Genomic DNA, 26291 nt, shown 5'->3' with positions numbered 1-26291 from the left:
GGGGGTTAGAAGCTTGGATACAGCTGCAGAATAAGTTTGAACCCCAGTATACAGTAGGTGTACTATCCACAAATACAATAGGTGTACAGTACTACCAAGGTTTCCTGCCTGCCTTTTGGTTGCACAGGCTCCATATCCTTCAGGAGATGTCAGTCATTGCAGTGCTTGTATGTAAATGCTGTGTCGTCTGTTAGGTATTTCAGATCCCTTTACATGGTCCTTGGCAAGCCAAGCCATAATTCTTTATGTCCTGTTTCTAGCAGCAGCTCAAGTCATAGACTTCAGGGAAGAAGATGGTACTACAAAGGTATCTACAAAGAAGCTTACATTGATTTACTAAGAGTATATCAGAATGGTGTGTAAAGTTGGTTATCTCCATTTATATGTGAAGAGAGAGAGTCTGAAGAGGTTGTGCAGCCTTACAAGTTGACATGTTAGTAAGCTGCAGAACCCAAATCCTCTTGGTTTCCACAGTTCTCACTACTGTATCCAGGGACAGCCATCACCAACATGTCCGGCCTGTAGGAAATCAACCATTTCATGATATTTACATATATCAACTGGTATCTGAACGTTTGGATATGATAACTCATACCTGGGCATGGATCACCACAAATGGTTATGGAGTTACCCAGTAGTGCCATTATTTTATGCAGGCTCTGCAGCTGAGTGTAGGGCACATAGCAAGCTGTATGCCTCAGTTATTTCTGTATTTATCTCCTTTCCACTTCATCTGGAGACAGTACTTCAGAAGTTCCAGACTGCATGATAAATTCTAATAATCATGCTGGTTAGAGCAATTTAGTCACCACCTTGCTCACATACTAATGTAGATGTCTTTCTTTTAAAAAAGAATTAAAATTTAAGACGATAAGTAAACCTAAAGCCTATATTGCATTTAAATTCAGTTCTTCAAGCTAAGTTATGCAGACTGTCAATATCTGAATCTATTGCATTCTGCAGAGAAACAAGTTAAACAGAATCTCATGCTCTAGTGACAGAGAAGAGAGGTATCTTTTTTCTGAACAAAAACTTCATTTCTATTGTGCTTTATTCTGATATGAAAAGTGACCTTTCCTATGACTTTCCAGCATTCTTCAAAGACCAGATTCTTTGCCAGCTGCAGCACTTTAACAAATCTGCCACCATCTGCCCAGCTTGGCTTGAGATAGCAAATGTTTCTGAGAGTGTCTATTTGCTCAAGGCTTTAGGATCCTAGGTCCTTATCTTGCAAAGGCTTAAGATCATGTGTTAGAATTTGCAGAATTGGAGCCTCTACATCTATAATGTTTGTAGTATATAAATTTTTAATGGCAAAAAATAAATATTCCTAGCAGTCGCTGTGAAGAGACCAAATACAATAATCTCTATTGTAAATACACCTGTTCCTGTTTTCAAATGTGTCTTTGTTCACTTGTATTTCTTTTAGGTGTTTTATTTAGTATTAAAAATCCACTCCAACTTGAATGACATATTCCAGATGTAAATGTATACATATGCTCTTCAGGTACTAGATGCCCAGTTTGTGTGTGTACATTCATATGTGTATGTATGTACTTTATGGCCCAGTGCCTTCAGATGTCTTACTCCCTATGTAAAAGTTTGCATATAGTGAAGCACTGTTTTATAAAATACCACCATTGGCACATTCACTACTCCCAAGTAAGACATGATCTAGGAGTTGTGTAAAGCTGCATGTACAATTAATCTTCTGTAATGTGTCATAATACATTGTACATCATACACTGAATAGTTTGACCAGTGCGTTACTGTAGTGCTATGAATGCCAGAGGTTCTGAGCAAAAGGTTATATCTGTTTCTAACCATCTTAACTTCCAGATCTCATTTGGAGTTTCTGGTTCCAAGAAGCCCAATATCTCAAGGCAGGGTTTTCGCCTGATGAAAGTTGATTTCAATGCAAAACAAAGCGTACATCAATTCAGTACAAAAACTACTCTGCTCAGCTTTATGTAAATCTTCCAAAATACACTAGGAGCAGGGATTTTTGCCGATAGAAATATTGGATTGGTAGGACAGTGTTTGGCAGTGAGGTACTTACCTTCCAGGAGTTAATAACTGGTAAGTGCCCTTACCTTTCCACACTTACAGAGTTCCTTTACAGTTGAGATGGGATGACAAGAAGCCAGGTCATTCTACAAACAGTTCATGCCTTCAAAAAGGAACAGATCCCGTGGTCTGTTGTAATTCTTTAAAATCAGTAAGAAGTTCTACTCAAGAATACAAGCTGAGATTTTCCAAGACAGGAGCCAGAGTGGCAACATGCCTTTACATATATCAACACAAGGAAATGATCCAATTATAGCACAACTCATCCAACAGACCTTTGGAATTTTAGATGGAAATCGGGAAGATACTGTCCTTTCCTCCAATTGCCTTGGCCAAACTCTTGAGGACAGCAAAGGGCCAACAAAGTCATCAGTCCTATGACAAGTGTCAAGGAAACCTGGAGCTATTGCTGTGGTCACGTCAAGTCTCTGTTAATGCCTGTGTGTCTTGCTGTAATTACTCATGCAGTTTCATGGAATCTCTTTGCTCTCACTGAAAGTGTGTAGATTCAACATCTTCTCTCATCTTTTCGTATCCACTGATACTTAAAATAGGGGTAGAACTATTAGCATATCGGAGGGTTAAAACTGCATTTTATGCTATTAGCTATGTCACTAGTAAAAGAAACACAAATAAATTGAAAGAATGCTACAATTTTCTGATTCCTTTTCTGTCATGTTGTATGTTAATTTCTGTTGTACAGGGCATACAGTTTCCGTTGAAATGAAATGCAGTTATGTAGTTACATTATGCCAACCGTGCCATGTTAAGGATGGAGTAAGCAAGAAACTGCCCATCCATCTAATTCTGAAGGTGTTCCTTACAAGTTAGGCTGGCAAGGCAATGTAAAGAAACCTGCTGCCATCCCTATTCTCTGGATGAACAGAAAATTCAAAGCTACCTGTCTGAAGGCTTTCCGTACATTCATGTGCTATGCATGGATATAAAGTAGGGGAAGAAGGCTACGATTCTTTAAAAGTCAACAGGATCAGAGCATTATCTGCCTGAATTGCTCTAACGTAGGTATTTTTAACACCTCCAGTATTATGGCGTCCCTTGCTTCCTTGAATATCATATATAGAAGTTCCCGAGCCTGAGTCATTTCAGATCGAAATCAAGATTGGGCAGGTTCATCTTTATCAGAAGATGCCTGCAACTGCCTACCAGCCATGTAGGACACCAGGGCCTCTGGTAGTGAGGAGGGTCAGGTCCTTACTTCTGTTCTGGATGGCTCACAGTTTCTAGCAGGCTGAGCATTTTTTGCCCAGCTTCGAATTTCTAAGGGAAAAAATTTTAAGAAGCTGAAATAAAAGCAAAATAGGATGGGAATATGAAAACAACATTTCTGAACCCTGCTCAGTTCCAACAGCAACACAAAACTATTCCGTTTATATATTTAGCGAAATAAATCTTGGCATCACCACCGGTATGTTTCCTCTTATTGTGGGGGTTTCTTTTGAGTTCTGTTGGGACAAATATAGAATGAGAATAAGGGACAGATGTCAGTGCTGTAAGAGCTAGCGGGAGCTGGAAAGTCCTTTCATCAGCTGCTTTCAGAGCATTCAAACCTGACCAGCACCATTCATCTGGACCAGGAGTACTGACAGAGACCAGCTCACGGACTCCTGCTTCGACCTTCAATTCCTCATGCCTGTCCCAAACCCAAGATCTGAAACAGCAGGATTAACCCATCCCAATCCCAATCTTCAGGGAGGCTTGGCTGCCAGGGTCCCATGCCGTTTGTCACCTTTCCTCAGCCCTTACCTGAAAACTGTCGCTCTTGCTGCAGCAGCCCCTGACCCACCACCCTCAGCAGTGCACCGCTGGCTGATTTCAGGTTGCGGAGACAAAACGCTCCCCACGTCTGAACCCATCCCTTCGGAGATGCACAGCTAAGCCCACAAACTCACCGCGTACCAGCACCGCTACCTAGCTGCCCTTCTCCTCTCAGCCAGGGATTTCTTCTGCTCGTTGCTTGTCCTCCCCCCCCCCCCCCCCCCCTTTTCTCTCTCCCTCCTGGCTTTTACATTTTTTCCACCGTGATCCATTAGGTATTTACCGACAGGGTAATGTGACTTTTCACACCGGCTCTCTGCGTGCACTGCCCTGCAGACAGGGCTGGATACAGCCTCTCCCCAACCCCAGCTGGCTGGACATCTCCCCCCCCAACCTTCCCCTCCCCTTCACACTAGCCAAGCCAAGGATTCCTCTCTCCCTCCCTCTTTCTTTTTCCACCCCTCCCGCCTTCAGTGCAAACCCAAGACGCAGGATCCTGCTGAGGGAAAGAGCTCCTTGAAATCATCACTGCAGACCCCGCTGCAAAAGTGCAGAGGAGGAGAGAGAAAAAGCCTCGGCAGCCAACCTCCTGCGGCCGAGGGCTTTGCGAGCAGGGCAATGGCTTCAGGCTCTCGGAGATTCTCTCTCACCTTTCTCCAGGGCGTGGGATCTGTCTTCTTCATCCTTCAGATCATCTCTGTTCAGGCTGATGGTGAGTCCCCCATTCAGTTTGGGCTGGGTTGCTGTGGCTGGAATGAGAGCTGTATGTTGAAATGTGTTATTGCAAAAAAAAAAAAAAAAACAAAACCCAAACTTTTTTTTTTTTTTTAATAATAAACTTAAATACATGCCCCAGTTTGGGTTAGGAAACATCTGATTCAGAGGTTTTTGAGACTCTACAAATATCCTGGGGTTAAGCACAGAAAGGAAATAAGATCCCAGAAGGCTAAGATTATTTTATTACAAATGACAAACAAAATGACAGGATAGTGAAGTTTTCCAGAGGAAATAAGAATAATAAAACAAAGCCAGAACATGAAAAAAGAAGACTCAGCTATATTTTAGAAGAGCTCTCCTTATAATTAAAAGTATCTTTTCTCCAAAGAACTTCCCCATCTGCCTGCTTCAAATGCCTCCCAAAGTCAATTTATATGGGCAGGTACTTGAGGAAGGGAAGACAAGAAGTCAAAGGCTTTTCTTCTGTTCTGTTCAGTACCACACACACTGAAGATGACTACGCACCTTTCTGCACGTGAGTTTTGTCTGCACTTCACTGCCGAGGGATGTGATCAGGACATGAATTTGGCTGAAGCACCAACCACCGGTTACTCTGAAATGGGACTTCTTACTCGCTAATGATAATCCTGAATAACTGCATCCCTTGAAAGTTTCCAGTAGCCTATTGCCCTTTTAACGATTAAGCCTGTAGTAACTATGACCAGCTTGCCTTAGCAAAAACTCAATTTATTTTTGAAACAACTGTGTCTTTTCCTGGGAGAGCAATGCTGAATGGCCACATTTTTTCACTTTCACAGCTGCGATAGATTTATGCCTGAACTCGGGATTTTTTTTATTTCGATAAACTAATCCTTTGCCATCAATGTTTGCTGCATTATTCCAGAAAACAGATCTTAAACATTATAGGGCAATAAAGCCCTCTTCTTTTTGTTCTCAGAGGTTTTTTTCCTCTTTAACCTAAATTTATTTCAGCTGATGACAAAGTATGGCAAAGGAAAGGGAGAAAATTAATCTTGCCTGAATGTTTCTATTGCTTTGTGTAAAATACCATTTCTACAACAGAACCCTGTCTTGTAAATTTCAAGAAAATTATTTTTCATTAAGAATAAAGGAAAATAAACGTGTCAGGCAACTGCACTGTGTTGCAGTAGGCAAAACTGCAGTTCTGATTTTAGGAAACACTCCTTCCCTAGAAAAATGCCTCTGAAATGAGGAAAAAAAATGCATACCCATGAAAGAGGGTTCTCCACAGAACTTAAGAAAAGGGGACGGGACAGGAGTAATTAATTTCCCTCGCTAAGAATGCTTCATTTGAAGAATTCCCTTATCTTTTCAAGAGCAGCTCCCAATTGGTATTATTTCTATAGAATTAAAGGCATCTTCTTGGTTCCTAAACAGACACCCTGTAAAAGAGAAAGGGAAAAAAATGTTGGGCATCATTTTAAGGCAGAGTTTGTGACAGATTTTAATTGTCACTCAACAGTTTGTCAAATTTACTTCATACATGGTAAAGCAATTATAAGGATTAAAGGGTAGAACTTCTGAAGTACATTACAGTTGTAGAGCATTATTATAATACTGTACTATACATTTTTATATAACTTCTAAGTATCATTGTGAAAAATATGTAAGTCCTCTATTAACATGCTCTTCAGTGTGTTCTCCTAATATTAATATTCAAGCAAACAACCATAACACTGTCCTATAAAGCGTCTGGCTTATTATATGTTGATACAGAAGAACACTTTATGTGAAGTTTAAAATTTACCATGGCATGTAGGCTTACATATTTAGGAAGATCTGAGAGTACAAAACAGGATTAATACTTTCTTTTATAACAGATTCTGGCCCGATCCAGACAGGAAACCACCTTCTCATTTTTTGTAAATTGTAGGTGAAAATACAATTGTGCTACTCTCCAATACATGCAAATGTGACTTAAGTGCCAAAGGACCATTCTGGGTGACACATATGTATATGTGTATTTGTTATTTTTAACTAAAAGTTACTGACTGCTTTGCCAACCTCTGAAGGGATTTTGAATTCGCCTTGTAAAAACCCTGTGAAATTCAGACTGGCCCCTGTTACAGGCAAACCTCCGAAACTGGTTACAATATATTTCCCTAAGGAAGGCTTTCATTTTATTATCTCACACACAAATAATGACAGAGAGCAGGCAATAAAACTGGAGACCATCGAGGTCTGGTGAAGGTGTAAAGCCTCGAAGCTTAATTGATCTCTTTTGACTAGTATTTACCACAGCGCATATTGCTGTAGGGCAGCTAGACTCCAGAAATAGCAAGGTAAATGCCGAAATAAAAGATAGCTTTGTTTCACTTTGCAGTTTTTTTACGATTGAAATGTGCTTGCTCATAGGTGTTGAGATGGGGGTCAGAGGGACAGAAGGCTCCTCAAGGGCTTGTTCCTGCTCTGACGTACCATGGTGTGCCACTACTATTAGAGCTGTTACTGGAGAATAATACAGGTTGTTGTGATGGGTCTCAATCATACCAGTGCAGATGCAGGCCTTTTAAAATTTCTTTGCATTTGTGCTGGAATAGGAGAACAAGGATGCAGCTTCATGCATCCCGCAGAGGAGTCGTCTCTGCTTTTTTTGACTTCCTCCTTTGTCTTTTGACGGGTGCTGAAATATCCATATGTGTGAACCATAGTTTTCTGCAGAGTACTTGCTCTGAGACAGAGCATGTCAGGAGAGAATGATGGCAATTAATCTACCTTACCGAGACACTCCTGAATTGAAAAAAAATGTGCTAATTACAAAACTTTACTAATTGTTCCAGAGTGGAGTTGTTCTGTTGGCTAAATTTGGGTTACAGGCAAGACCTATTGGTCAAGCCGGTCATCTGGTAGTGAGCAGGCATACTGACCGCAGAGCTTGCAAGTGGAAGGATGCTGAATCCAGAAAGCTAGGCACAATTAGGTGAGGATCTGAGATACATACTTCTGACTTAGAACCAGATGTCTGATGTCAAAGGTAGGAAAAAACCCCTACTATACTTTTTCCTTTGGCTTGCTTTGCACCTTTTTTTTGTAAAGAAAAGGAAAGAAGTATGCTTTTTCTCTTCTGTTCTTTCTAGACACTTGCATTCGAGTAGCAGGTGTCTAAGCATTTCAGGCTCCCACTTGCAAAACAGCACGTATTCTTGTATGTTGCAAAAATAAATGCATAAACGATTCCAACTATTTGATGCTAAAGCATATAGTAAAATTAAAATTTAAGCTCTGACTGAATTTAACTGAGGAGGAACTCAAAGGTGACCTCCCAGTTTTGCTGTTTTTCTGATGATGTAATATTTTAAGCAATTTGAATTAAAGAAGACATCATTCACTTTAGTTTCTTGCAGAAATAAACTCTACATTCATGAGCACTAAGCAGAACTGGTAATTACCCCAGTCTCTGTCTGTACTCGTACAGTTTTACTGAATTCTCCACCCATGCTATTACAATCAAGTCCATTGTTACACACAGGCATAGAAATGGAAATTAAATTGCTCTTGAAGTACAGAAGTGACCTTCCCTTCCTCTGCTCTTTTTTACCTCCATTTGAAGTTTTTAACAGTTACATAAAAATAAAATAGACTCCACATTTGCACATCTTTTACCACATTTATTTTGTTGAAACTGATTAGGTTTTATCCTTTGAACCAGTAAGTATCATGTCATGAGATCAGCACACTGGACATGCGTTTTAAAGTGCTTTCATTTTACGCTATTTGTGAGAGACATTTTTATTTCAAAGTATATTTGGCTATGCAGTGTTATGTTTCTTCTCCAAGCATGATACAAATCCTGCTGAAGATATGGTGAACTTTGAACCCATTTCAGTGGGCTTTGAACCATACCTATAGGTCTCAGACGAACTTCTTTTAGCTGTTACTGTATTAGAATAAATTAGTCAAATTCTGTCTTCTTGGTAACCAAGAAAATTTGCTAATTTCACTGCAATTCCTAAAAGTATGAAGAAACAGGTTTTGGTCTGGTTTTATTTTTGAAGAGTGCCTTTCTTGTGCTTCCATATATCTGATTGTAGATGGCTCTTCAGTCTCAAAAGCATATTAAGTTCCAGTTGTTAGAAGCTGAGTTTAGCAAAAATTTGGAAGTGGAAATAAGGTGGAGTGAGAGTAATGAACCATTGGAACAGTTTACTATAAAGTGTGCTGTAAATTCTCCATTACTTGGAGTCATTGAATCATGACTGGATGCCTTTTGAAAAGACATGGTCTAGTTCAACCATGAATTTTTGGACTTGATGGTGGAATTACTGAGGAAAATCTACTGTCTAGTTATGCAGGAATTAAACAAGGTGATAGAAATGAATCCTAGAAACCCTGAGATCTATGCTTCTATGGGTATGTTTTCAATCAGAATATATTGGGGAACTCTTAAGTAAAAACTATATTCAGCTATTGCTTGTTTACAAAATTTTCATGCCAAACAATAATAAAAATTATTCTTTCATTGACATATCAAATTATAATCAATACTCTGTAATAATAGTGATCAGATGATGGGAGAGACTAGTGATATAATATAGGCTAGTTATTAAAGAAAGACTGTCTTTGGCTTCAAGTGTGAATTTTTCTTCAGAACTATGAATCCAGCTGTTAATTAACAGTTGGAAGAATTATCTCTTATCATTTATGTCTTACCATTGAAGTTAAAACTTTTTCACTAGCTTCAAAGGGGAACCAGAAGAAACTTACTGTGGCAAGGGCATTTTTCATTCTGAACCTGTTAAGATGTGCATTAAGCCTCCTGAGAAAGACTACTTTGCATGGATTTTTAGCTTGATCTTGAAACCAAAGGGACTAGCTTTGATTAAAAAAAGGCTTCAGAAAAGTATGTAGACTTTTGGGAACAAATTTCCTTACTATCTGTTCCATCATCACATTATGGGAAATAAATGTTATGGGGCAGAAATGAAGGGAGAGAGTTGAGAGAGAGTTCAAACATGGTGGCTCTTCAAAGGTACCACAACCTAAGGCATACTACGTTCTTCACACAAATAAACACAAAGACATCATCCTTTATCCTGTGCCTTATGGAAATATGGAACAGTCTCATATTTAAAAGTTGCATATTTAAAACAGAATGACAATACATCTCTTGATACTATCTCAGAGATAAAACTGATTTCAACTACTCCACACTGTCATAATGTGCTAGAGAGAAAGGGGATGCCATCTGAATGTTTCACAGCCCCAATACCAAAAATAACTATCATATCATCAAGTCTGAGAGACAAACCTTTTCTAGAAAAACTTTCATTAGAACTAGCAGTGATAAAAATTTTACAAATATTTATCCAGGACCCTTAGATCTCCAGCTTGAAAATTACATCACTTTTGCAATAAAAAGTGAGAAAAATTCAATACATTAATATCTCAAGCATGTTAGCCATGCCACTGCAAGGTGCAGAATTCAATTTCAGTGTTGTAGTCTTACTTATTTAGGGGGATTTCCTGCTTTGATGTGCTTTTGTATATTTCCTATTACCGTGCTAGCATATCTCCTGTACTTTTTTTTCCAGTAAATGCCCCTCAGTAATGTGACACAGCTCAGGATACTGGGGATCCAGCTATTCTAGTGGTCAGGTGTCCAATAACAGAATCTTGCATGCTATTATATTTTCTAAGTAAGAAATTAGGCAAAAAGAGAGGGCACATGTTAGAAACTGGACAGATAGCCATAGAGCCTCTAAAGCTTTGGAGAAGATTCATGGGTCACTCTGGTAAGCAGGTGAGCCTTCTTCATCCACTTCTAGCTAACCAGAATTTCCTATAAAGCAGTTCACTATAATTTTCCCAAACAGTAAGTCCTTCCTAGGCTACCCTAAAAACTATTTGTCTAGATCATTTGGACATCCCAGATATCTTTTAGAAGGACAAGACTCTGTTTTGAATCAGCATCTTCATAGCTTCTAGTAAAAAGTTAATTTACCTTAAGTACTAGCAAACACATAACAGTAGTTAAGGAAAGCTGTCTCAGCCTCAGTCTTGGCTAGCTAAACTCCTCTAAAAATGTAGTTGTTACTTACTGGTCAAAAGACTAAATGATGAACTTAATTTCTTCTAATTATATCTTGATGGAGCTCAATCCTTAATGATTTTCCTTTCTTTAAGTCTTCTAACTGAAATACTAATAGCTGGAAAATAAGGATTACTGCCATGTCAAACTAAAGTTTATGATTTAAGTCAGATGATATACAAACTTGTCCTATATGTCTTTGATGATGTATCTCAATCCTGACAGTCAAATGGTAAAATATAGAATATGGACAAGTTTTTGTTTGGGACAAAGCCTCAATAAAGGCTTACATTACACTTAATTAAGGCATTACACTTAATCCCTGCTTACCTTTATGAACAAAAGTTGTTCTGCAACTTAAGAATGGTTGTTTAAACCCATCATCTTTCTGCTTATATTATATCTCTCCCTACACCGTGCATATCTCACTACGTCTATTCATGGCTTTGGAAACAGCAGCCTACATTAGTCTTGTGCATTATTTGGGACATTTTGCAAAAAGAATCCTGGTGGTTTAGTACTTAGGACTGTAGAAGCTTGCTTTTTTCACGGCTCTGTGTAAATTCCCCTGTTCTAATTGCAGTTCATGGTGCTGATTATAGTTGAGAATCAAGAGACAATGTAGTCTAGTGGTTAGGACACTGATCTGTGCTTCTGGCTTGCATTCCTTGGTCAACTACTGTTAACTGCCTGAGAAAATCACTCTGGGTACTCTGAATTCCTGTTCCTTCTCATTGCTGCTTGTCCCAGTCATTTAAATTGCTATCTGCTCAAGTCAGGATGACTTCTTATTGTGCACATGTAGAGTTCCCACTAAAGTAGGCATCTTCATCAGGACAAATCTGCGCTTGCTAGCTAATGTAAACACAAAAGACATATTTACTTGAAAGAAACTTTGCAATTTTTGCTGCAAGGACTGTGATCCTTCCAGTGAGTTAAACTGTGCATGGGTGAGAACAGAAAGCTGTGAGGCACAGACCTACCCTGTATCAATCAGTTTCCCATATTTAGGGTTAGATACAGATTTATCAATTTGTTGAAATAATATGTGGTGGGGGTGGCACTTGGAACAGAATCAGGCTGAATTAGTCTGAAGTATTCCTGATACTGGTCAATATATCCTATGAGTATGAAGCTAGCTACACAGCGAACACTCAGTATGTGCCAGAAGCTATGCATTCATATAACCACAACCACTAATCTACTTTTGAAATAGACATACGAAGTGTTAACTGACTGAACAGTGCTTAAAAATTGTCTTCCTGCACCTGCAAGCAACTTCAACCTGTACCTTTGAAATCTAGGAGATATCCTGAGGGATGTTATCTTAAGAAAGAAGAGACTTACAGCAATTTAAATGTCAGCACTGTAAACTGTCTCATCGTTTATTTCTTTTTCTTGAGACATCTAGCTAATGTGTTTAGTCCATAACCCAGGAACTTCTCAAGCTTCATTGCCAAAACCCCAACTGCCCTGTTCCCAGTTGCTAAAACCTCTAACTTTCACCCTTACACCTTTCACAGTGTTAGATAAATTAAAGTGAAATAAATGGAACTGAAAAGAAAAATAACACAAGAAATTGTTATGCTAAATATGTTCTTATGCTCATTCAAAAAAGCCTTCCATTAAGGAAAAAATTCTATCTTTCCAGAAAGATATGAAAACAAAGTGGCTTTGCAGCAGCATTTAGAAACAAGTTGCCATAGAATTACATCATTTTGACTTTAGAGAATAAGTATAGTTCTGTTTCTGAGATGGAAGACTGGGTTGCAATACTGGCTTTTAGATTTGTGCTTACTTTATAGATGTAGTTGTTATAATGCAATTGTTAAATGCTTAGTAATGAATTCCAGTGTTAGAGCCTACAGGAGATGTTCTGACTTTGACTATACATGTGCATATGAGAGAGTGTTGTGCTTTCTCTCTCTAGATCTTAAGCACAGATCTATAGAGGCAAGACAAGCTTCACATATGGGCTAGGAATGAATAGGGACTTAGCTGTACTTGCCTTTTTGTTGATGAACAAAACTAAGAGAAAAGCTAAGACAAAGATACTTAATGGTGTTGATAAAATTTACTCATTCCAAGGAGTAGGTTGCTCATTAAAATGTACTTAGTAAAAGCAAGAAGACTTTATTTGGTGATAAATTGCAATACTTTTGTTGAATATGTATTGAGTACAATACCATGATGAGTGACATGTCCTTTCTTGGTGCTGCAGGGAAAGTGTTTGCATTTGAGTCCAAGAACAACTCTCAGGGTCTGGATTTAGCTGAAGCCGAGAAAGCTTGTGTTGACCTGAGTGCTCGCTTAGCAACTGCAGAAGAACTGAAAAGGGCTGTTCTGGACTGTTCTTTCGCTGGCTGCACCACGGGATGGCTCGCCAGTGGCTCTACTGGGTAAGGACAACAGCATAACCCTTCCTGAGAAGTATGAATGACAGTTGAGCAAGTTTTCCTCCTTGACTAAGAATATTACTGAAAAACACTGGCCACAATTCAAGCACCGTGACGTGTAGCTAAATATGCCACTCTCCCCACAAAATCAATTTTGTACAGCTAATGTTGCAGGGACACAAATATTTAGCAGTCTCAGATCACATATTTCACAGACCTGAAGCAATTTCCTCTTCCTCTTTCCTTCTGAATTATGTGGTTCCTTTTCACCAGTGCTGAGCCCTAAAGGAGCTGGGAGGCTGAGGACACAGTGCTGGAGTTAGAGTCAGTGCTCCCACCGACTCTGTTATTCCCTACTCCATAAGAAGCTCAGCAAATGGAGCTTCTCATGGAAACCACGTATCTGTCTCAGGTATTTACACGTCTGAATAGACAGTAGGCATGTTTGAATAGGCATGACTTTAGATGTGCTTAGATATGATAACGCACATGTGGTGGAGGGTTTGCTGAGAAAGCTCACCAAGGAACTGCTACTGTCCCTTGATGTGCTGATCCGTATTATTTGACATAGCTCCGGTGACTGAGCTTTGCCTCACATTACAGATAGCATTGCAAAGATGTACCGGCCTGCCACAGCCTCGCCAGGAAGCATTGTTGCCTCCATAGAGACCAGTTCAAAGCAGGAATGCACAAGCGTCCTGTAGTGGAAGCCGCTTCCCTCCGTTGATCGTAGTTTCAGGAGGCCAAAGTCAGCCTTCATGAGTACTCTGGAAATCCCAATGACTTTCAATGAAAGTTAAGATTTTGAGAACGTATGTCCACATAGGTGCCAGCTGTATGCCAGAAGCAGCATGGCCCTGTCGCCATGCCACTCTGCTGTGGCTGATGAGGGCTTCCCAAACTCAAGCTAACTCAGACTCATTCCAGTCTTGCACAGGTCCAGCTATGTGGCACTGCACTGGGCCAAGCACCTACATCCCAACGGAAGTCTTCGCAACATGCCTCAGGAACAGGTCAAGAGGCTTCATATTTGACAAAGAGACCAAATCACAGAAAATTCAGTTTAAAAAAAAACAAACAAAAACAGAATGGAGAAGCTGAGGGTTGGCATGCAAGTCTCGTGTCACTGAAGCTGGGACCATACAGGACTTGCCCAGAAGGAGGATGAGTAGATCCAAAGCCCCTTCTCTCTTGAATCTTTCCTTCATCAGGCTTACCAGCCACAGCCTTAGCGTAATACATACATTCATTCTCCTGAGGTGCTTTACAGAGTTCTCATGAATTAGAGGGTAATATCTAATCTATTATCAATGTTCAATGGTGATAAAGTTTTGTCAAGATACTGTTTCCAAGTTTCCAAACTTTAGTGTATTACTGGATTTTGTGGAAGTTATCAGTTATTTAAGTAAGCATTGGTGTTTGTATATTTTTAGTGATGAAGTTTCCAAAGGACAGAAAATTGCTACTGTTAATGAAGGGTGATATTTAAACAACTTCAAGCAAAACCAACTAGTTCCAGTGATCCTTTTTTTTCCAGGTGAAAAAATGTTTGAAAAATTGTATGTACTTTTGGGCATTAAAAAAAGTCCAGAAATCTCTCAGGATATAAGACAGTGATCTAAACCCTAAAAATTTTATTCCTAAGACAGCTGCTGAGAGGTCATGCAGGCTGAAGAGCCAGGAAAACTATCCGTCTCTAAGAAGTGCATGGCAAAGTTGTTGTACAGGTTCTTTTATACAGCCTCTGTATTATCGAAATAAGGAATGATGATGAGTAGGAGAAGAAACCGTCCCTTTTTTATCTAAGCAATACCACTAGTTAGTCCTGAGAGATCCTCAATTAATTACTGCAGGCACTGGAGCGACAACTATTAATAGACCTGTTGTGGACCTATCCCTGAATATCTTTGATATCAAAATCGGATATAGTGATAGTATCGTACACATCACACCATGGTGATGTGAGAATGTACACATCATCATGCCAATGGAAAGGAAAGGAAGATATCTCATCCCTTTCAACTTTCCATACTCCATTCCTCCAGTAAAACTGTCTTTAATATGGAAGTCTCTAAACTTTATTTATCAGGAAGGACATTGTGGGGGCACATCAGCATGCCATTGACATGTAGTCACCACATCTGACCTTCACTGGAGAGCTTCACCAGAGAGAATAGTTCTTCAGAGCTGGAATGTGATACTCTCTTCTCTGGGACTATTTTACCCATGGCTGGGCAAGCACCAGAATGTATGTTACTTGGTTCGCTGAACTGGGTATTTTTGACTCTGGGGAAAACCAAGAAAAGTATAATGCCTAAAAAGGCTACACAGGTTTCACTGTTAGTTTATGCAGCTCTGGAGAAAGAAATGAGCAGTTGAGTGCAAAGTATGCAAATGAGACACAGTTATGCAAGTTCGACAAGCTCAAGTAGAATATAAAGATTTTCAGAGGGATTTAGATGAACGGGCAAAATGACAACAAATGGAGTTCAATGATAATACATGGAGGAGGAATACACAATCTACTTGAAAATATCTTACAGGGTTCTGATTTACCTCTGTCAGCCCAGGAAAGATATGAGGACATCACTGTGGCACATCACAACAAAAACCTCTGTCAAACTGCAGCTGTAGTAAAAACAAAAAACCAAGCAAACAAAGAAGTTGCTAGAGTGCTTATGGAATGGGATGGACAATATGAAAAATACATACATATATATATATATATATATATACACACATACGGGTCAGCCTTTGGAATTCTATATATATATATTACTGTTACCACATCTTAAGAAAGAGACTAAAAGAGGCTCAAAAAAGGGCTCAAGAATAATTAAAGGAATGAAAAAGCTATTAAGAAGAGACTCAAAATACTTTACTAAATTAGTTATTTAGTTTTAAGAATATACCTAAGGTTACCTATTCAATACTTTGGGCATTTACTTCATAAATGGGAACATGACAGCAAGGATAAAGGATAGCTGGTAAACAGAAAAACCTCAATCCACACTCAGCTGATTTAACATGGAGAGGGGAAAGCAGGCTCCACAGCATGCCCAGAAGGTTACAGAAGTAGGGAAAATTATTTCCAAAATAAAGGTCTCTTTTTCTGGGCACACCTTTTGTTATTTATCTTGATGGACCTCTACATCTTTGAATCTGATGGCGTGGCCCAGGGAAAGGACTGACCTCCCCACACTTGCCAGGTCCAAAACTGTTCAAGACTTTATAGGTTGGATCTAAAACCTTGGAATCCTCCCAGCAGCTGACTGACATCCAGTGCAGATCACAGAGCTTTAGTCTAATATTCTCCCATATCCTCTTGGACTGTGTACATCAGAAAGGAGACAAATAGGAGGGAACATGAGAAAAGAAGTTCCTAATTTCAGGAAGAATGCAGTTTGGTTTATTTATTTGGTTCCTGGAAGGTTTCCCAACCTTTCCTCTGAGGAAAAATGGATTAGACGTTGGCAGTAGAAGTAAACACAAGCAAATGATGTGAGTGATGTCATTACACTGTTACAGATTTTCTGACATGCTTCAGTCCTCCTCCCACCAGACTCAAAACTGAACAGGAGTTCTAGCAGACGTGTAAGGACTTTTTCACCTCTAGATCAGTTTTCCATGTTTTGCACAAGTCAGTTCACTTCTGATGGCTATTTTATGGTCTTAGTGAATAATTACAATCCCACTCCTAGTAAATATATCCATCACTGTTGGCTGTTGTGTCCTTATTATCATTTTTATAGCCAAATCAGGGCTGGAAACTCATGGGAGTTTCTCTTGTTATGACTGAGGCACATCACTGACTCAGTGTGAGCGTGTTTATATTGCCTGCTCTCTGGGCTATACCTCTTAAATGGGCAAAGAGGACAATTTGGTCTGAAGAACTAGCCCAACTTGGGTGACTGTCAAATTTCTGATGACTCGTATGTAAATGTGGGTCCATATGTAAGTATGCAAAGATTTTGAGATTATAATCCAACATCCTTTGTTAGATCCGGTGAGGTTGTGGCTGCCCAGCTCACTCCAACCTACTTCTTACTGACCCACGGCAGTGACTGTTGCCTCCTCAGCTGTGATGGTAGAGGTGCTTGTCTCTTGTCTATTTTAAGTCAGAAGCGAACAGAGTGGGCAACCAACTACTAGTTTGGGTGTTAAAAACCATCGTTCTGCAGAGAGTTATGCTGGTGGAAGAAGATGCCGGTCTGCTGGTGGAGATGCTCGTGTTGTGCTCTCTAACTCACTTTGGTCCCTGCAAACAGGGCTAGCCCAAGCAGCAGTTCTTGACAAATATGACTCAGTTCAACTGATGTAGGATGGAAATTGCTTAAACAAATAGATCTCTGCCAGCAAATCCAAAGAGACAATAAACTAGGTGGTTTTGTGGTTTGAGCAGCCTGGGACAGAAACCTCTTTCACAGGCATAAGGGGATGTTTTTGTCTTCCAATTTCAGTTGTTCTGACCAACCCGACTCAGAGTTCAGGGCTGCTTGCACAAGCAAGTCACTGGCAGGTCCAAGAGCTTGGGAACTTTTAGAGAAGAGCCACTGGCAAGTAGATAGGGCTAAGAGGATAAGGCGTAACTTCTTCCAGCAGCCCAGAAGTAAACCATTTACAAGTCAGTCCTGACATATGTAATTTATAAAGCCGTACACATTGTTACATTTCAGGAAATGAAATGTCGTTAGGCAGGTCTCATTTGTCAGATGACCCCTAATAGCTATTTATACTAAAAATGGCACGCTTACGACTTATTTGCATGTCAGACAAGTGAGTCAGTAAAACCAGCAAGCCATCTGCCAGAATATAAATGAAAAAAGGTGGCAGAGTTCTCTGAAGGGCTCTCACTACTATCTTTGGAATTCAGATGTCATACTGGGAAACCTGGTGTCAAGTCCTCCAGCGCTGGGCAGCATGTCCTGTAGGGTCTTACGTTCATTTCTGGGGTTTTTGAAATTTGGAAAGTGAACATGACACAATTTTTCTTATGATCAGCCCTGTGCACAGAGTATTAGAAAACAGCTATTTATTTTAGAAATTGTAAACATCCTCAACAGCTTGTATTAAGATATTCATAGCAAATTTAGTCATTTCCATCACTTTTCTAGGACTGAAAAGCTGAAGCTGTCCTATTCCCTATCCTGTTCTTTATTTGTCTACAAAAGAATGAAGCCGTGTATCCCTTCTACAAGGGCTTTGAAGCTCTGCATAGACTTTCTATTCTATGATAGACCTCCTGCAGGGCTGTCAACCTGTTCCTTTGCATGAAATTGCCCTGGGCTGGTTCCTACCCAGTCCCTGGAGGATTTATTTCGGAGGGGATAACTCTGGAGTAAGCAAGCAGAGTCATCTAGAATAAGCCTTGCTGTGGGAGTCAGGAGACTGGGGTTCTTTTCTTGGCTGACCACAGACCAGATGTTTGCTGCTAGGAAAATTACTTCATCTCTATTTTTCCTTCCTTTTGTTAGCTCTTCGGGTTTTGCACTGACTCCTGTTGAATGCTTCTACAGTGTCAAACATAACAGGACCCTCACTGCAGATGACACCAGTGGGAAATGTAATAATAAGACTCAGAAATGACATTTCACAAGACTACCTACTTCTTTTTCTGCTTACTGTGTGGGACTTGCCCAGCACCTGGCAGTAGCATAATAACAGCACATTTCTTGGTTAAGAAAAAAGCAATATCCAAGGAATGAAATAAGGGTCGGTTGCTAACCCTTGCCAGTCCTCTCATCTGTGTGCGTAAGCCCTTGAACTTGCGGGCCCTGTGAAATCTGTCCAGGTGTACATGCTATAACAGGCCCACTTGCCTATTTGCAGAGCAGCAGTCCTAATGATATGTCAGTTTGGCAACCTCTCTGTTTTATTTCAAGGCTGTGCTCTGCTGCCTGATGATAATGCACATGAATTTGCTCCCAGACATGTGTATGAGGTAGGTCAATTAATTCCCTTCAGAAGAAAAATCCAGACATAACTGACAGGACACAGTCCAATTCAAAATGTTAGAATTGCTTATGAAACTGTCTGAGGAGGTCTTGCACTGTGAAATGCCTTCATGTCACAAACTCTAGTCCCACAGCCCACAGCTGGTGTCATGCTCTGCTACAGGATGACTTTGTCTTCTCATTGTTTCTTGTCAATCATCTCAGAAAGTCTCATACAGAGAAAAAACAAAGTAATTGTGTTTCAGGAATAGGGATTTCTACATGAAGCTCAGTCAAGAGACTTGAATTTAATGTATGGACATGACCAGTTTACTCCAAGGAATGATATCACTGAGCAATGTGGACATGAGCCACTTTGCATTGGCTTTGGGGGGGGGCGGTGCGAAGTTTTTCTTGGCACAACCTGTGAAGACAGTATGGGCAAAGTATGACAGCCACGGTTCTGTGAAGCAGAAGAAATTTTTGGAAAATTTACTTTTTCAGGAAAAGCATCATACAATAGAAAATACATTTTTGTTGTATTATTTTCTAGGACAAGCACCGAAAACACCATCTGCTAAACTGTAGCATCACAGTCCTCAGAGTAGCCATTTACTTAGCTGGGACTCGCACTTTTAAATTGTATTTTTACTGGGAGTTTTTTTTTAACAAACTTTGAGGGCTTTAGCAAAACTTTGGCACAAAAGGTAGGGGTATGCTAGTGAAATTAGTTAATGCCAGAAGGTTAGAACTCATTGTTAAGACCAAGGAAAATCCCAGTATTGAACAGGACAGTAAGCCTGACTTCAGAGATGGTGTAAAAGAAATGGGGTGTGATGTAACAGTGTTACATGAAGACTAATAGGAATTTCTGCCTTAAGCTAGCAGTTCAGCTGGAAAAGGCAGAACAGGAGAAAGAGCTGGGTGTAGTCACAGAACACAGTGAGCCTATCGTAAAATAAAGTAACTGCCATAAAATTAATGAAAAAAGGAAATACAGTCCTCCTAAAAGACATCCAGCAGCTCTTCCAGGAGAGACAGGGCAGTACTGAAGGGCATTGGTGAGATACCACCTGCAATAGTGCAATGTAATTCTTGGCATCCAAGCTCAGAAGGGATGAGTTCAGACTAGGATCAGTCCAAGAAAGCACCTCTCTTATCAGAAGTGATTAAAGGTGATCAGTTTGTTTAGCCTAGCAAAATGAAGAGGGAAAGGGGATACGCTTACTCTTAGCAAATACACAAGAGCAACTAATACCAGGATTTTAACTTGCCAGTTAGTCCTAATGAGGTTGATTTTCTAATTTTCAAAAGAACCTCATATATTTTGCCCTTTTTTTAACAATATTTCTAATGTTTTGTCCCATCTGAAACCCTTTTGTCTGAGAATTGAGCTTCTTTGTAAATTAATAGCATTCAGCAAATATTTTTGTATTTTTTTCTGAAACCCTTTGGTAACTAATCAATAACATCTGTTCTGAACGCCGTGATTAAAGTGGAGCCCATAAAATGAAATTGGGTAAAACCAACTTTCTAGTGACACTTGACATGTCTCTGAGCACTCAACTAGTCCAGGCCAGGAAGCAACACAATTGTCCTCTACGTGCACTAAGAATGCTCAAATTATACATACAAAGTGATATTATAGTAAAATGGCTATATAAAATCTTTCATACTAGGCTACAGTATGAAAATCTGCATGAATGGGCCATATTTATTTAATGAACAGAGGCCTTACTATTTCAGTAGTCGTATGTACAATTTTAAGCACAAAAGGCTGCATTTTGGTGTATATTTTTAAGAATCTAAAGGATATTGGTTCTGCCTTGGTAAGACCTCCTTTTGACATTTCCAGTGGCAGTATTGCTGTTGGAATGTCTTCATGTCACACTTAGCAGCTGCTTTCTTTGGGTCACATCCAGCCAAAATTAGCCTCTATATTTCCCAGTCAATGGACTTTCCAAAGCCCACCTGTGCTCCCCTTCATGACTTTTCAGGGAAATTTTCTTCCCTTCAGTAATAGTGAACATGTCATTTATATTTTATTCCTCATCAGAGGCAGCTTTATAATTTGCAGTTTCCCAAACTACAGAAGGGAAAGACTAAGAATAAAAATCCTCTAGTTTGGCTTCCAGACTACTGATTTTTTTTCCTTCACCTAATTACTGAAACACAAGTGGTAAAGCTGACCCATGAAAAAATTAGCACAGGATATTAAAGATTTATCTTGACTAAGAAAAGTGATGAAGTTTTTAGCTTTCTAATTAGGGGAAGGTTTGTTATAGTCATATTTTGTTATGAACCAGACTTTCCCAGTGCCTGAGCTAACACATTGTTGATTATGTTCTTCTTAGTTGAATATATTCATATGCGAGTTCATACTACTATGAATAAATGTCATGAGACCATTCTGACTCAGTTCAGTGAATTTATTGACTAAGATTACAAAACTTACAATCAACTGGCAGATACAGTAGCAACTATAAAACATCCCAGTCCCACCCACTTGTGCTGATGGATCACACTATGTCGTATAAACTCAGCTGTAAACTCCATATGTTTTAACTTGGGTTTACTGAAAAATTTTCAAGTATTACAAAATTGCTATGTAATTATCTTAGAAAGTAGAAGTACCAGTGGATACTACTATAAACAAAATTTATAGTTTATATGTAAATATTATGTTTATTATATGTATCTTTATTATACATACATATATACAACATACAAAATTAGATGTCATTACTATGGATCAAGTATATCATTATGATACATTTAATAATATATATTACATAATGGCATATTACGGCATATTGTGAAATAAATACTATTCAAGCCAGCTTTTCTGCTGTTTCCTGCTTTGAACAGAGCAATTAGAAGTGCAAAATGTACCAATTACTCATTGGTTACATAACAGATTAGAAAAAATTTAACCAGCACAAGAGTAAGTGGATGGCTTCTAGGAAGTCTGGTTCATACCTTATTGTGCTATGTATTAAATTTTCTCCTCATGTGTGCACATGATAAATGCAATATCGGAGTCATGGCACAGGAAAGCAATGACCAGCTTGGCCAACCCCGATCGTTCTTTCAGGGTAGGTACAGAGGAAGGACTGTTAGTTGTTCTTACTTGGATGAATCATATCATGCAGCAGGAATTAAGCTGAGGTTCAACATCGTGCAAAGTCTCTGTGGTTTCTTGTTTTCGCACTTGAGAGGAGAAGAGGCATCATGAAGCAGGTTGTCCTTCTAGGCTGGGTAGCAGTGGACTGAGAAGATTCTCACTAGTTTTTGGCTTGGCTTGTCAAGGAACCAAAGGAGACACCATCAGGCATGGTCCCACTTTCCATCAGAGTGCAGGGGCTGTTGTCAACACTGCTAAAACCCCTCCTTTCCCAACTGTATTTTTACCTTACTGACAGTATATGGTACTTACGTGGTCTATAGTGATAGTATATGTGCTTGATTTTTATGCTGTGATTTAGAGTTCATGGCCGTGTAAGAGTAATTTTCAGGGATGCATGAAACTTTCAAGCAGATGTGTATTAAATATAGAGGATTATTATGGATGATCTGCAGTCCGAACTCAGTATGTTTCTTCTGAGCATGTCTACTTTCATCAGAGATCTCCATAGAAGGAAAAATGAAATTGCATCTGTTTCTTAAACACAAGATACAAAATCATGCATTACACTGCTCTAAGAATCAGATTACAATGTATGCCAAGATGAGTAATGAGCAAGTCTGTTTAAAGTTCAATTATTACATGAAAGTAGCAATAAAGAGAATTAAAGTTCCCTGCATGACTATGTTCTCCTAAATGGCTGGGTAGGTGGATGTATCCCTAAAAAAAATATAAAGTTTATGGCATTCTCTCAAGCATGATGCATGCCCCAGTGCAACAATTCAAAATAGTAAAGAAACGAACTAGGTGACACATTTCTACAACCTTTCAGTGGGGTGCTGGAAAGAGTAGGAAATATTACAAATTTTTGTTTCTTATTTCAGCATGGCAATGCTGCTGCTGAAGAAATTTTAAAATATGTTGATTCTGAATTGATAGCCATTTTTCAGTCCTCAAATGAAAAATGTAACAAAGTTAAAAGCATCAAAACCTGCCTTTTAGAACCGAGACAAAAGTGTACCTATGTATTTAATCTATAATTATAGATGAAAACCTAGCATTTTAGGATTTAGGAAAACATATACCCACCCTCAAGAACTCAGAGAAAAGAGACTATCATTGTATATTTTTAGTCATACCTGGAGTCCTACTGACTGCAAGGAGACTATTTCTATGCCAAAGGCATTGCAGATCTGATCATTAGACCCACTACTGAGAAATGCTGAGCACTCTTGAAGCTCCTTTCAGCAGCGGTAATAACAGCTTACTGAAGATGTGCAGCATGGAGCTCATGGTAGGAAACCACTGACAGAGAAGGAGGAATGGGAGAGATTAAATAGATTTTTTTTTTTCTTCTATTTTTTGTATGTGTACAAGACATGATTTCTTTCATCTCAGCATAATTACTTTAGAATGTTTGCAATTTTAATCAGATCAATTTTAATATGACAAAAATCCCATTTAAAGTCCTAAACAGAGGATTAACCACAGTCTAGTCTGTTGTAGGCAAAAAAAGAAATAGACAGGAAGAGCACTTTTTAAACTTGATGTAGGAAAAAATGTTTAGGGAGCAACGCATTTAAAAAATCTTAGTATCATTTAAAGCCTTTCTTTATGTATAACGTTAAAAATATATACAAGATACACGTTTCTAAGTTTGGTCTCATTGCAGCTAAGAACTGCTCTTAAGATTAATTAACTAATCAATATATTTTATTAACTACAAACTTGTAATTCACTGTACCATACTTGAAAAAAAAAAGTAAGAAAAACTTGCTCTTCAAATACACAATGTTACATGTGAGCCAGGTATCTTGTTTTGGAGATGACTTGAATGTACCGAGGATTTGTCACCCACAGACAACTTTTTAGCCTACCGAAGAAATTATAAAGAAATTACAGTGCTTTGGGCAGAAGCAAAATATATTGGCTAGAAATTGGAATTAGAAATCAGAAAATTCAAGATAAGATTTTCAAAAGTGGCTTCCAAGTATAAGGAATTTTATTCCTTGATAGAGCATAGCAAGTAATGTGGCCTGATTTTCAGAGAGCAGAATTTTATGATGGCAACAATCTTCAGAACTGCCTTTTTTTTAAGAGAGTCTCAAGTCTTAAGTACACAATTACAGACAAAAAGCACAAATTTTTAAAGACATGTCAGTATCTGTCCACTCAGTGTTGCAAGGCATAACTGATCTGGTACCTGAGTGAGTAATTATTGGAAAGATTAAGGTTGGTAAGTCACTTTTTGAAGGGAGGCATAACTGTTTTATTCACTTAGGCCTTGTAAGACCTAGTGGAACAATACGTGAATACATACAAAAATTTTCTAATTGATTGCCTGATTCTCCCAGTGATCTGAATTCAATTTGGCATATCAAGTGACTTTTGTCTAGTTGCCTGATTACTGACTTAGAGGACTTGGACTTTAAATGCATTAAATTCTGAGAACTTGATTTTAAAATTCTATGGACAATATTGTCCTTCAAGTGACCCCCCAAAAAATCAAGGGCTGTTTTCCTTACAAAAGAAACATATTCGATTTGAAATCATGAAGGGGCTTTCAGTAGGGAATGACATGATGTCTTTTTGCAGAGCAGAAGTGTGGCAGGAACCATTCTGGTACATATGCATGACCACCACCACATGGCTTGTTTCGTGTTGCTTTTGTTCGTTTACATTAAAAGAACATTAAAGTTGCATATTTAACTGCTCAAAAGCTAACACAGGCCAGAATGAAGATGGTCTGTACAATCATAACTCAGCCCACTTGTGTAAATCAATTGTTATACAGTATTTAAGTGCATGATCAAATATTGGGTTTTCACTGGATCTTTTCCACACTCAGTGAATGGGCAGTTAGTCAACATTTATTTTATTCTCCAAATTGAGTGTGGGACTGACAGCAAAACTGATGGCATTGCACAATACAAAATGATAAATTTCTTGCACTGGAAGGATTCCTGTGTGGAAAGCATTCTTTTCTTGCTTTCACTAGAATAGCTGACCGTGCAACACTTCTACAGACTTGCTGTCCACAAAAAATAAAACACACACCATTAATATCCAGCTGCAAAAATTTGGGCTGAATTCACTTTCCCAGCCTTTGTAACCTTCAGTAACAGTAAAACCAGTGTTTTCCACAACAAACTGTCTTCTATTTGTTAGTTCTAAGCAGCCAGTGCAGCTGAGAGAAGAGATAATTAGTAATCTCTTCCCTCATGTTCAGCATCTACAGAGTTGTAAAACCAAACACAGATTTATTACATTTGTTCAAGTCTATGAAGGGCAACAGGGTAGATTAGGTACTGCTGAGTACCAAACCAGAAGAAATGGAGTTACACACAGGTGTGGAGTTACTGTTAAAAAGAAGAGAGCAGTTTTTCTTCCAAGAAATCAAGATTAATTTTCTGAGCTTGCCTGTGTTAGCTTTTGAGCAGTTAAATATGCAACCTTAATGGTCTTTTAATGTAAAATGCTAATGATTTATAATCTTTCAGATCAAATCTTGAGTTTTGTATTCATTTTTTACCCAGGTGCCATTGGTGGAAATCTGTATTGCTGGAATGTGAGAGTAAAATGTGGCCTTAAATACTCTGGGACTTGGTCTGATGTTTAGAAGTATTGCTGCATATAATAAGATAAACATTCTTTATTGCTTCCTATGCCTTGAACTGATCTACAGCCAACATTTTTTAATTACTTCTAATTCTCCCTCAGCTTTTTTCATAGATCATCTCACACTAATGCCTTATGTGCCAACTCTTAAACAGTTAAGCTGAGGCTAAAGCCTGTCCACTGTGATAAAAGATCTCCAAATTTCATCTGCATGTACAACTCCAGAAGATTTCTGATTATTTTTTTCTTCTTCTTCTTCTTTATTTTAGGACAATTATATGCAGAAAGACGGGCAGCAAACAGCAGAGCGTGAAAGCCATTGATGTTAAAATTGAAACCGAGCCCTTTGTGAATGACCAATATGATGCTTTTTGTGTAAAGGATGAAGGTCAGCACTGATATATTATTAAAATAATGCACAGTCATCGCTATCTCGCAACATTAAAAGTTTTGCCTTCAATTTTTCTACTGCTGAGAGGCAAAGAGGTAATATTAAGGAATAAATCATTATAGTAATTGCCCGCTAAGTGAGCCAACTGCACTAGCAAAGACATTGGTTGCAGGAAATAAATTGCATTATCTTTTGTCTT

At 38.8% G+C, this 26291-nt stretch overlaps 1 protein-coding gene across 1 annotated transcript in view; it reads left to right on the top strand.

Moving 5' to 3' along the window:
- Nucleotides 1-4298: 4298 nt before the first annotated feature.
- Nucleotides 4299-26291, top strand: part of SUSD5 (sushi domain containing 5) — a 43816-nt gene continuing 21823 nt past the window's right edge. Inside the window, exons 1-3 of the mRNA XM_049816562.1 lie at nucleotides 4299-4555; nucleotides 12852-13029; nucleotides 25971-26089. Coding sequence (XP_049672519.1) covers nucleotides 4462-4555; nucleotides 12852-13029; nucleotides 25971-26089 — 391 coding nt within the window. The 5' untranslated portion in view covers nucleotides 4299-4461. The remainder of the gene's footprint in view (nucleotides 4556-12851; nucleotides 13030-25970; nucleotides 26090-26291) is intronic.

This window comes from Accipiter gentilis, chromosome 14 (genome assembly GCF_929443795.1).
Source record: "Accipiter gentilis chromosome 14, bAccGen1.1, whole genome shotgun sequence".
NCBI lineage: Eukaryota > Metazoa > Chordata > Aves > Accipitriformes > Accipitridae > Astur > Astur gentilis.
Note: the sequence above shows the minus strand (reverse complement) of the source record. Positions and strands in the feature narration are given on the sequence as shown.